General features: G+C 37.3%; 1 protein-coding gene across 3 annotated transcripts in view; it reads left to right on the forward strand.

Annotated features, from left to right (window-relative positions):
- The first annotated feature begins 5,194 nt into the window (after positions 1-5,194).
- Positions 5,195-13,671, forward strand: part of KCNJ16 (potassium inwardly rectifying channel subfamily J member 16) — a 58,678-nt gene continuing 50,201 nt past the window's right edge. The window contains exons 1-2 of one of the 3 annotated variants that reach the window (XM_033181982.1): positions 5,195-5,345; positions 7,655-7,709. In XM_033181982.1, the coding sequence (XP_033037873.1) occupies positions 7,686-7,709 (24 nt within the window). In that variant the 5' untranslated portion in view covers positions 5,195-5,345; positions 7,655-7,685. Of the gene's footprint in view, positions 5,346-6,454; positions 6,684-7,654; positions 7,710-13,671 lie in introns of those variants that run through there. The other 2 variants (XM_033181983.1, XM_033181981.1) reach the window with 2 other exon arrangements.

A 13,671-nucleotide genomic window follows, 5' to 3' on the forward strand; every position in this document is an offset into this window, starting at 1 on the left:
CTTTAGAAAACTAATCTCATCATTTAAAAAATCCTCATTAAAACATTGAATAGATTGTTTTCTTTTTGAAAATGCTGAACTGAATTGCTCCTTGGAAAAACAAATTTGAGTTAATTATTTTTCCTTTATCTTCTGCACCTTATATGCATTTTGGAGGGCTTGGAGCATAGTAAAATACAGAGTCCTTAAATTAAACAGAAGAAAAAAAGGAAGGAATGAGGGAAGGATGGGAGGGAGGAAAAAAAGGAGGGAGAGAGATGGGAAAGGAATAGAGAAAGGCAGCCAGGCAGACCAAAAGAGACTTATTGTAGGAATCAAAGCTGTAGCTCTTGTTACAACATGAGACATTCTGATTTGTGGTTTGATGGACTAGCTGTGTGAACTTTATCTTTACAAAAGGAAAAAAGTCTGTTTGTATAAGCAAAGGCATCACATTTCAATTATATTCCCTTTGGAGATTCAAAAGTTCTCAATTTCTCCCTCCTCCAAATACAAACATAAACTCAGTCAGGTTTCTCATCAGTGGAGAAGTTGAAGAACACGTGACTCTGGTAGACAAAACAAGAAGATATACAGACTCATTGGAAATGTCTAGATTTTGAAAAATACCTGATGTGGGGGAAAATTAAAAGAGACGGGAATGGAAAATTCCTTTGCTGGCTTCCTGTTCTCCTTCCTGCTAAGGTGGGATTAGTTACCAGCTGTCAAAAGAAATATCACTTTTAATTCTTATTTTAGGGGGAAGAAAAGCATTAGAAAAAGCTATCTTGGAAGGGAGTGAGGCAATAAGAATATTCATTTTTGCAATTCATTCCTGAGGTTTGAAAGAGCACAAGTTGGGAAGAAAAGGATTATGCCTTCTATGAAAAATGAAGAACTGAGGACGTGATAAAGGCAGATTAATCTCCTTTAAATATCTCCTAATAAAATAGTCAATGTGGTAATGAAACTAGTTATGAGTTTGGGGCTTGAAGTATCCAAGTAATTATCTGAAATCTCTCCTTGGAACGCAAAAGAATTATTAAGAGCAAACTAGTCTTTAAAATGAGGGCATGTTTTGAAATGAAATCAGTTACCTTCGACACAATTCCTATTCCCATGGAAAGCATTTTTTTTTTTCTTTTTTCGAGAAGGATAACTTTTCAATTTATAAGCACTTCTTGCAGAAGAATAGAACTTACATAATGCTTGGGGATGCCCTTCAAATGCTGGGTCACATCTGGTGGATACATGATAGTTTATAAAGCTCTCTCAAGGTATGGTTTCAAGTAATCCCCATAACATAGCGTAGATCGTATCAGTCAATGTGGCTGTGATTGGAGAGTACTAAAAAGCCAGTACACATGCTCTAAAAATCTGCTTCACTCAAAGCTCCTGCATGTTGGGAATTCCATGGTTGGAAATGCATTCCTTTGCATTCAGACAAGAGCTCCTTGACTAAGGTTAAAAAGCAAGATTCAAAATTGTAAATCTGACTGAATCTCAACTTTATCTTAAGACAGTAGAGACAATGACTGGAAATAATTTGATGAAAGAAAATCGAGACTTGTGATTGTTTTTTACTGCCCTCTTTGCACTCTTATTCATAGTATCTACAATAAACCTATATAACTTAAACATCCAGGAAAGATTTTTTAAGGTATTCTTTCCATTTTCCCCACTCTGGGAGAGATAATGTAGCATGATTCAATGTATCAGATTATTTCAAATGATACAGCCAATTTCATCCATTTTATTTAAATAATTGTTGAAGTACAGTACATCATCTTAGGAAAATGCTGAATGGGAATTTTCATTTCAATCTTAGGAGAATTGCTCCTTGAGGAAGAAAATTCAGGTTGGCTCTTTTCCCCCTTTTCCTTCTGCCTCTGATTCCATATGGTCTGGAGAGTTTGAAACAATAAAACACACAGAGCTCTTCAAGTGATCGAGACACTTCAGAGGAACATTTTGAGAACTGGGATTATGAAGCAAGAGGACAACTCGGGCACAACCTAGTAAGGCTGTGGTATCTGGGCAGCAAGAGGGTCTTGGGACTCAGGAGAGATGGACGATGGACAGTGACAGGGAAGCTCATTAAGACAGTAAACTGAAGAAAAAGGTGAAGAAACCTCTAAAAGACAAACAGGTTTATTTTCCTAATATGCTTGTTTGCTTAATTCAGAAAAGCATTCGTCGCTTAGTATTAGTATTAGTACTGAATTCTAGCTTTCTGTTAGTCTCTTGGTTGGACTCAAAGATGAATGCGGGAGTCAAGCACGATGACGCATGCCTATAGTCCCAGCTACTCCGGAGGCTGAAGCGGGAGGATTGCCTGAGTCCAGGAGTTCAAGACTAGCCTGGACAACATAGGAAAACCTCAACTGAAAACACACAAAAATTAAAAATTAAAAAAAAAAAAAGATGAATGAGATTTAGTAAGTTCCTACCCATTAATATTTAGAATTTAGTAAAGGAAATAAGACGGGCAACTAAAAGCTAAAATATATAGAATGAAAAACATAGTGCCTTTAAAGAGAATTATTCTTTATTATTATTTTTGAAATTATTTATTGATATTTATAGTAGGCAAGGAAAGAGTTAGTAAAAGGAATATTGAAGGAAAGATAGGATTTTAAGTCATAGAAATGCAGTTGACTTGGACTTAACGGTGAGAGGAAAATCATTAATCAGAAAAGAGGAACCTTTCTTTGGAGAAGAGTGGATTTTATGGCTTAGCTAGATTTTTTTTCTTTTTTTTTTTTTTTTCTGTAAAGGGCCAGACATAAAATATTTTAGGCTTTAAGGACCACAGTCTCTGTTGAGATCTTGAAGGTCACTGAATTCTGTTGTGTAATATGAAGCCTTCATTGACAGTAAGTAAAAAAAAAAAAAAAAAAAAAAAATGGATAGGCCTATGTACCAATAAACATGATTTATAGACACAGAAATGTGAATTTCATATCATTTTCATGTCACAAATATCATTCTTCTTTTAATTTTCCCCCCACTATTTATAATTGTGAAAACCATTCTTACCTTGGAGTCCTTACAAAAACTGGAAGCAAGCCACAGTCTTCCAATGCTGGAGCTAGAGTGTTCTCTCTAATAAGTAACCCCTTTGTACAATTAACTTCCTCTTAGGCCAATACTGAAATCTCAGAACAGCAATATATTACAGATTATTGAAAAAGACAATTATTTATCACTTAGACTTCTACATTCAAGTAACAAATTCTTGTAATTTGACAAATCTTGAACATGCAACTTCACTTTACCTCAGTTTCTCTTTCTGTTTGGAGGAGGATTAAAGTTCACAAAAGCTGAACTTCAATGAAGTTAATTTTCAGTTAAGGTAGACTGAGGAGGCATAGACATATAACAGAAAAGCCAAGCCACATATCATTTTTATTTATCTGGCTTTAGAACATGTTTTTCTACTTACATGTGAGTATGGGCGTGTCCGATAGTCTGGGAATTTACTTCAAACAAAGGAATGAAGCCATGTAATGACGATCTGACTCAGTTGGAGTTGGGAATCCATCCAGTTTCCCCATCTTGCCTCCTATCTTGCTCTTCTCCATGGTCTGTTTTTACGCTGCGTTTAGATGCCTCATCTTCTCAGATCAATCCAAACGCTCACCCACACAAAATCACCTTTCCTGAAATTGTCTTTGCAGAGCAGAGGGAGTCGTGTCAATGTTTGTGGTTTTTTAAAAAAGTCTTTTGGGATAGAACTCTAACAAAGTGTGCTGTGCTTTCAAACAAGGCAGTAATCGAGCAGTGTTAAGTGATAATATTGAATAACATCATGGATACACCACAATGAGAGTTGCTGCAATTGTCATGGAAATGTAGGCATTTGTTTAGTCTTCAATTTTTTTTTTTTTTTTAACAGAAAAGGCAACCTCTGTATTCAATGCTTACCTGACATTTATTGATGAATGAAAAGATAGGTCCCTTGGGGTGTTCAAACTCTTCTGCAGATATTGTGTAACAAGTTGCAAAACAGGTCTTCCTATCAGAATGTGAATACTTTAGTGACAGCTAAGAGTTTGGAACACGAATTATCTATCTGTGATAGGTGTTGTCGTTGTTGCTATTATCATCCCCATTTGACAGATGAGAAAATGGACTAGCAGAAAGGTTAAGCAGTTTCTCAGTGTCACACAGCTAGTAAGCAGTGGTGCCAACATAGAAGTCCACTTCCTCAAGTGTTTATGCTTTTAAAAATGGAAACAAAACTCGAACAGCCCTCAAACAGCAAGAACCTAGAAAAGTCCTCTTAAATTTGCAGTTAACCAAGCCTGACGTGGTTCCCTAGATCCCCTGGCTGCCACTGCTCTGTGGAGTAAGGGAAAAACTAATTCCTTGTTAGCATAACACTTCTATTGAGCATTCCTGGACACAACTTCCCCAGGTTCTGAAGAGCTTCGGGTTGTTATTTCTTTAGTTCCCGGTGGCTGCTTTTCACATTTTCTGGCTCTTTCTCTTGATTGTAGCATTATAAACCTACCTCTTCCTTGATCACTCACTTTTCTACCTCCTGGAGAGCACTGACCACATGACCACCTCACCATTTTATTTAACCCATTAGGACTTACTGCCAGGCAAAACCTACACCACAGCGTGCATTACATTCACCATCTCAGTCTCTGATTCCTGGCATTGAGGAAAGGAAGACTTTCCAACCCCATTTTCTGCCATCCATGTTGATTAGTCAGAGGGCTAATCAGCTGTGAACTTCAGTTCTTTGGAACTGTGCAGCACAGGCTAAATAACCATTAAAGGTTTGGTAAATAAAAGAATGAATGGATGCTTAACTACCTGTCATTATTCTGTCTCACTTTTCATCAGCATGCAATCCCAATCCTCAGCTGCTAAGATGTAGACAAACAGTTCTGATGAAAAGGATTTATTTGTACTGTTCCAACAGAGTCTGAAAACTAGCATGGGCATTTCCATAGGTCATCTCTTAACAATCCTGTTTGTAAATATCTGAGTCACTTACTGGCATTGTTGAGCATATTTCTGGCCCAGCAAATCTTCCTTTGTATCCCTGATCAAGTAAAAACTTGGTCAGGATATACTTGGGTGACCTTCACACTGTACCTCCTCCAGCGGTACAGAGGTGGTGAGGTAATCGCTGCCACAGCTGACTGGCTATGGCTTGCTTGATAAGATGCCAGGGGCTACCTATGTAGATCCCAGGGAGGAACTGTAGGAACAAACCAGTGTCAATGGTTAACCCAGGTTCTTGGTGTCTGGAGCTTTTCTTTCCTTTGTTATTAACTAAAGAGCATTCTTACCATTGCCCAGCTGAGAGCACCTAGCTCATAGATTCTCTGTGGGGACAGTGAATAAAGGTAAGTGCTATTATTGCTATGGATACAGCGTCATTCAGTCTATGTTTTGCTCTTGCTGGCATCTGTGTTTGGAGAGCAGCAACGCTCTGTTTCCAGCAAATGTAACTATTAGTGATCAATTAAATGCAATGAAGATAATTTAACTTTTTATCCAAGTGCTTTAAGTAGGAATCGAACAGTGTGTCCTTAAATTATTTTGAAGCTTTGGTCAAAAGTAGTCTCACATTGGTGTTTACGGAGTCTGTTAAACAGCCCTTGCCTGCTATTTGTAAATGTCTAAAAGTGGCTTTATTATATTCATACCATATGGAGTATTCTGTAATGTCCTTCAGAACCAGATTATTGCATCTTTATGCACTTATGAACATAAACTGCAAATATTGAAAAATATGTATTTTATGCCCCCTCCCTTAAAACGCTCAGAGAAAATATACATTGACTTGTTTTTAGAGTTGTGTATAATCATTGAAAGGAAATAAAAGATCAATTTTTTCTGGATTTATTTTAACATAAATTGAAAGTGAAAAATTTTCTCCTTTTGTTTTCACCTTAATCCCTCTAAAGCTTTTTTTCCTCTTATCAATTAAAATCTTAAAATTTTATTTTGAGTATTTATTCAGAAAAGTGTGAGCTTGTAAAACTTTGCTCTCTGGATTCTCTAACATATATAATTGAACAGTTTCCCTTATTGGTATATTTAAGTAGTAAATAATAACTTTTCTATAAGCCAGATGAATTGTGATCATGCATATTATATGGACTGAAAGGTCTTTAGAAAAAAGAGTACTGGAGTATTTCTGCTAAATATTACTCCGATGGCTAGTGAGAGCCAGATTCTTAAGAAAAAAAAAAAAATACATGAATGCACCTTTGTTACTTTAGTATGGGCAATGTAGACCAGCCACTCTTTATGTCAGATTTTAACCAATAAAGGAACATGAAGTACTCAAACCACAGCTGTTTTGCAGAATACATTCAAGGAATTCCTGAAATTCAGCCAAAAAGAATTTAAAAGTGAACGAGGTCCAGAGTTCAATTCAAGTCAAAAGCGAGAGAGAAAGAGAGAGAGAGAGCGCGCGAGCGCTTGAGTAACTAAGAGATGTAATCCTGCTTAAGTTTATTTTTAGAACATGATAATTGTGATAAATCTAAGATTATTAGTCTCATACACAACAAGACCCTGATAACATTTGAAACTGGAAGAAAAGACTGCATCGGGAGGGGAATTCAATATTCGATTTTGATATGTTTTTCTCAACAAGAATTTCAACTTGGGAGAGAACAAGAGTCTTCGAGGATATTGAAAAATACATGTTTCTTCTATTATATAGCTTAGTGGTGAGTACAAGTTAAGACTTGGATATAAATTAATTGAAAATTAGAAATGAAAAAAATGTATAATTTGAGGCAAAATATGTAAAGGACATTGAAAGTCAATATTTGGCACCAAAACAATCCAGGTATTCTCTTTGTTAAATTAGTAAAACCCACCACTTGTCCTTGTACAAGAATTTGAGTTCCAGCAGAAGAAGATCACTGGGAGCCATTTTCAAAGCTACCTCCCACCATTTTCCATTTATAAATGGAACTGTCAAAGAAGTCTTCAGTAAGGGGGTGATATTTAGCCAAAGACCTGGAGGTGGCAAGGAAGTGAGCCATGTAGAATCCCTGGAGAAGAGCAGTTCAGGCAGATGGAACAGCCCTAAAGCTGAGGTGTGCCTGGCAAGTTACCAAAACAGCAGAGGCCAGTGTGGCTGAAGCAAAATTGCAGGAGTGAGAGTAGCAAGGAATCCGTGAGGTCATTTAGATGTGCCATAATTTTTACCAAGACAGATACGATTCTGCAAGCTACAAGTGTCAGGGAAGGTTTTGGAGGTTAGAAAAGACCATGGGAAGTGTAGATTTAGACAGGTGGAGAGACAGTTAGGAGTATTGTGGATGACAGGCTGATGATAGAAGTGAACAAAATATAGATGTGAGAATGAACACAATTAGCATAAGCATGAGAGCAAATGAAGACAAGCTCCTCCAGCGTACCCAATGGAGTAAAGAGAAAGGTTTCTGAACATCAAGGCTGTGCTGAGGCTAAGAACATGCTCACCAACATGAAACTTGTAAGGGAAACACAAATCTCAACACAGAAGCCAGGCCCTCTGTAGCTCAAACCAGATGTTGTCAAGAGACAGGCAACTAAGAAATCTAAGTAAAAGTAGATTTCATGGACAGTAAACAGAATTAAAAGTCTTTCTCCATATGCCTCTTTCCTTATTAGGTGTATTTTGTTTTGTTTTGTTTTCCTTGAATTTTAGTGAGTCCATCCATCAGCTTTGGCATCGTCAAATGGTCCCTTTGCTGGAAACCATGGTAATAAGGACTCATCTTCTGAGATGTCTATGGGAAGTGAAAGTAAACTCAAATAGCTGATTCTTGGTTAAATTTTTTAGGCCCAAAGGGCCCAGCTTCAGAAAAACAAAATGATGGTTTATCTGAAATGCATTACATGAGGTACTCTGAAATGCACTGCATGAAGAATGCTTTCCTGTACAAAGATAGTTATATTTTGCTTTCTTAGCTGGTTAGCCTCTGCAGACCAGGAGGAGAATTCTTTTTATTTGTCATGCTTTAGGCCCTATGGACTCTAGGCTTTGCAGTTCTTTCACTCTGTTAAACACAGGGGTGGATGACTTTATTTTTTGTACAGCTGCTTTTAAATGAAAAAGATAGGATCAGATTTTTTCCCTCACCTTGCTCCAGAAAGTTCTACTCTGAAATCAAGGATTTGGATGCAAAACATAACATTCTAATAGAGGCTTCTCACTATTAAATGCAACTTTTACCAACTACCGTGGCTCCGCATTCTCCCCCTCCTAAAACTAGATCTGAAACTGCTGACAGGTGTATAAGAAAATTTTAAAAAGTCAATCATCTGGGGAAGAAACAGTCCCAAATTAGATCTATCCAACAACTCCGCATAAAAAAGGTGATTTTTACCTTATCATGTTCCAGAAAGATCACCTCCATTCCTAATTTTATTTTCCTTATACAAAAATAGCTTTAAAGACTCCAAATGGTTACATGGCTTCAGATTGTATTTTATAAGATTTGTTCTCCTTTTAAGTGAGAAACAAATATTCAGTTATCTTTTTTTTTTTTTAAAGAAAAATGTGTGTTCTAGCAAACATGACCAAAAACACTTCTTATTTTGGTAAATTTTAATTTTTTATTATATCCCATTTTAAATCAGAGCCATGTTCTCATGCAATCAATAAACATTTATTAAGTGCCACTGTACTGGGCAGTCTGGGGACAAAGATAACAAAGACCTGGTCCCTGCCCCCAGCCTGGCAGAAAAAGGCATGTCTGTAAATAATTAAGAGCCATGCAATGGTCCAGCACCATCATAACCTAAGGTACAATTAGCACACCAACCAATTGAACTTTTTTCCAGGAAGGCAAGAGGGTGATAGCCAGGTTTGAGGCAGGTTAATATTGTCCTGGGTGTGCTTGTGGAATTAAGAACTTTTAGACACTGAGATACTATTTTCACTATGAACTCTATTACAAGATTTTCCACTGTCAGAAACTCACTCTGACAGTTCTCTTAAAATGGTCTTTTTCTTCTCCTAACGTTTGGTTATTAGTCAAGGATCTCTAGAGAAACAGAAGAAACAGGATACAGGAGAGCGAGAGGGAGAAAAACACAGAGAGATCTTAAGGAATTGGCTAAAGCAATTATGATGGCTGGGAAGTAAGAAATCTGTAGGGCGGGCTGGTAGAAATTCCAGTATGAGTTGACATTGCAGTACTGAGTTCAAATCTGCAGAGTATGCCAGAATAGGAAACTTGGACGGAATTGGTATGTTACACTTTTGAAGCAGAACTCCTTTCCCAGGAAACCTTGGTTTTTGCTCTTAAGGGTTGCAACCGATTAGCTAACACCCATCTACGTGATGGAGGATAATAATCTGCTTTTCTGAAAGTCTACAGATGAGAAATCTTCCTCACATCTAATATGTATCTTCCTAGCAATATCCAGACGGATGTTTGATCAAACAACTGGGTACCATTGCCTAGCTAAGTTGACACATAAAATTAAACATCATGATAACAGAATCCAACTTCATCCTGATTGTCTTTTGCCATCCAGTTATTAGACATTATATGTTTCAAGCTTCCATTTCTGTAAAAGAAATTAAGAATCATACTTTAGTAATCATATAATATTAAATTTCATAAAATGGAGTTGCCTAAAAATACCATCATTTGCATATAGAAGCATCCATTAATTTAGTACAGCATTTTTGTTTTATTATTTATTTATATTTTTTTAGATGGAGTCTCACTCTATTGCCCAGGCTAGAGTGCAGTGGCATGATCTCTGCTCACTGCAACCTCCGTCTCCCAGGTTCAAGCAATTCTTTTGCCTCAGCTTCCTAGGTAGCTGGGATTACAGGCACCCACCACCATGCCCGGCTAATTTTTGTATTTTTAGTAGAAATGCGGTTTCACCATGTTGGCCAGGCTGGTCTTAAACTCCTAGCCTCAAGTAACCCACCCACTTCGGCTTCCAGGTGTGAGCTACCACATCTGGCAATACAGTATTTTTAATGCTATGGCTTTTTTGTAATACAACTTGGTTAAAAAGAAAATGATTTTTTTAATTGAGGTAAAGAGTAAGTTATTTTTGAGACACTGTGACATTGCTTCCTCTTCCATTAAAATCACTATCCATATCATATAGTTTGGCTGTTACATAATTTCCTCCATGTTTCCATGTAGTTCATATGTATGAGTCCTGCCTCTGAATAACTATGTTTACAGTAGTAGCAACATACGAAGATCTCTGAGAAACCATGAGAATAACATTGTATACCTTTTAGAAGCATTAATTTCACTCAATAATTTGGATGGGGAGTAAAAGAACTAAGTAATTTTACTGATAAACACTTTAAAAATTATTTTCATAATGCAGGTATGAATATACATCCAACAATAAATATATATTTATATTTAAGACTAAAATAAAAAATATCATAAGACTGTGGAATATTTTGAGCTCAGGCACAGTCATTTGTCTTATATCCTCAAATACCCCCGGATTTGCGGTAGTAATAGGGGTAATGTACTCATTTCTCTTCTGCTTTGAAAGGTTTATTTTTTCTAATGGAAAATTTTGAGAAGTCCTATTAAAGGATGAATTTTGTGAGGGAAAATTCCTGGGTTTGGTTACTACTTGATTAGTTAGTTGGCTCTGCCCCAGAAAAATATCTACTCACCCACAAACTTGGCCAGTCTTTTCACAACTATGCGTTCTCCTCATCTCATGTGAGGCTGAGCCGAACAATGGGTAATTCAGGACATTCTGTCTCTACTTTGGGAAAATAATCTAAAGTACGCTCACAAAACAAGGTACCTGGCCTAATGGCTGGACCACAAAATTGTTCGCTAGATCTCGGATTCAAGGTTTTCCTATACTGAAGACAGCACATGGGGTCTGCTAAACTAGGACTTAATAGCTCTCACCAGTAGGCAAGCACAAGACACACTTAGCCATATCTGATGAATGAATTCGGTTCTTAGCTGACCTGTTAGTGTTCTTGCCATCTGTTATTGAGTTCTATTTATTTATTTTATTGAGAAAGCAAAATCCTTCCCAGACTTGCAACCAAAATTTGGGAAAGTGCCAGAGTATTACAGATGATGAATTATGCACCAGGACTGTCATATCAAGAACCCTCTTTATTTTTCAACTTGCCTTTCATTTGGATCAGAATTGAGCCAATTTGTGGGTGGTTCAACCTCACGCCCAAGGAGTATGTGGTGTGGCTAATTTGAACAAATTATCTAAGACTTATGATTTACACACATTTAAATTTAGGCTTTATGGGAATAGGAGGTGGTTTCATTTCCTCATGACTAAAATTTTATTTAACTGTATTAGATAACAATATTGAGCTGAAGATAAGATTAGGCCATTTGCACTTGGAGGTTAAAAGCTAAAGAAACATTCACAGAGAAAAAACTAAACAAAGCAAATCACAGACCCAAGCAAAACCAAACAGAAGCAAAATGCACTTTCCACACACAGGAATCAAGTACAATAGAAATCAGGATAATGTTTTTATGCATTATATTGCTGTAGGCAGAATATTGTTTGTGTGTTTCTGCACTATTGAGTTAGCTCATCCCTGTTTTTGCTGTGGTAAGCAGTGGGTACTGTTTCTCGAGTTGTGTATGGAATTTAGTTGTGCTCTGTTGGGGCAGCTTGTGCATCAGAAACACAGGGGTACAGAGTTAGCAGAGTTAACAGGTGAGAAGGAGAAGTCCAAAATTGTGTCCTCGAGACGTTAGTTGTTCAGAGTCACTATGCTCTGTATGTGTGTGTGTGTTTCTGTAAAATAAGTGTCTGTATGAATTATTCACAAAGTAATACCATGATAATTGCTACACCATTAATACAATATTGTGGACCTGGTTATTTTAGACATCAAAATAGTAGCATTCAGTGACCATGCTGCCACTCAGTAAACAGAAGGTTGCTGTCTTTTACACTTTGGCTTCATGAATTGAGCAAATGTTCTTTCCTTTCTTCTAGGTAGAGGTGGAGTATGACTTGTTCTATTGGCCACTAGGCATGTAAAGATTAGTCCATCAGCTCCGTGACATTGGGAAAATCAAAGCCTAGCAAAGGAGGACACTGACAGAAAAAATAACTGTGCCTGGGAAATCAAGGGAAGTTTTCTTGTGGAAGTAATACAGTACTTAGGTTTTAGCTAGAAGGAAGAAAAGTTGTCTGCCTAATTATAAAGAGCCTAACAGACTTGGGGAAATGTGAGAAGTTCAGTGTTCAGAGTGTAGGGTTTTTGGTGTGAAGATAAAAGCAGAGTGGCAGGGGGCGAAATGGAATACAAAAGTGAGTATGACCTAGAGAGTGACTTAGATGGGAGAATGTTTTTAGTGTCCATTTCTAGGCCCCCAAATCACTTAAAACTATAGTTCTAATACTGAACTCTTTCCCAGTTGCCTGGGACTGATTCTAGAGAGGAGAATTTAATTGAACATGTGGAGAGCACAGAAGAGATAAAAGAAGCTAATCAGTGTTTTCCTACTTATCAAAGACCCTTGGTTCAGAGGTAAGGTGGGTATTTCCAAGAAATGGAACTACAACTAACACCAAAAACATGGTAATTGCTTGCCAAGGCTCTCCCCTCTTTTGAAGTTGCCCATTCCCTGTGCTTTATACTTCGGTATTAACTTGCTGCCACTGTCTTTATGGAGTCGGTGGCCAGAACATCTTTTCACGCCTGGATGGAGTGCCTAAGATGGTAGTAGAAATTCACCTACAAAGACTCGGTTCTTCTATATACTGGGGGATAAGTAAGATAGACTAAAAGAGGCATTTGTGGATCAGTAGAAAGAACACTGGGCCCAAAGTCAGGAGTTGCTGTCTTCCTATTACTATACATTTATTATTATCTGAAAGTAAGTAATTCTCCGTCACCAGTTTCTTCATCTATAAAATAAAGATATTTCCCTCATTCATTTATACATTCCCTCAACAAACAGTTAATAAGTTTGAACAGTCAAGGTTTGATTAGAGAAGCAGAACTGCTTGGAGAATATGTATATCTATTATTGAGATGGAATCTTGCTCTATTGTCCAGGGTAGGGTGCAGTGGCATCATCTCAGCTCACTGCAACCTCCACCTCCCAGGTTCAAGCAATCCTCTTGCCTCAGCTTCTCGAGTAGCTGGGATTATATATATTATATATATTAAATATATAAAGAGACATATATTATAACTATGAAGGGAATGGAATTCTGAGACATGTAGTCTCAGTTAAATTGGTACAATCCAAATATACCACCTCTGACATGTCCATTCAGAATATGAAACAAGTGATAGAGACATAGTCCCTGCCATCAAAGAGTACACTAAGTGGTAGGAGAGAGTCATAATCCACCTGATGCGTGTTGTGATAGAATGGCTTGCTTCTTTAACACACATAAAATGAGATTAATACACACAAACGAGTTTTGGAAGTGTTAAACTTTTAATAATTTTTCAGAGTCTCGTGTCGACTATCTGATGTTTGATTACCTCTCTTTTTAAAAGCAAAACACAAAGGAATCCATTCATGGTAGACATTTTAATAAGTTTGGATTCTATAAGATTCCCTGGTCCTTGCTTCATTTTCTTTGGTAGAGCGGTGGTGCTGAATGGATAGCAACCAGGTCCCCTACACTAAAGCCAATCCTTTTGCTCATGGAATTATGCTGATTTTGCTAATCTACCAACCACTTTCCACAGGTGTTTGCCCTGCT

Source organism: Trachypithecus francoisi, unplaced genomic scaffold (assembly GCF_009764315.1).
Source record: "Trachypithecus francoisi isolate TF-2019V2 unplaced genomic scaffold, Tfra_2.0 Lachesis_group20, whole genome shotgun sequence".
Classification (NCBI taxonomy): domain Eukaryota; kingdom Metazoa; phylum Chordata; class Mammalia; order Primates; family Cercopithecidae; genus Trachypithecus; species Trachypithecus francoisi.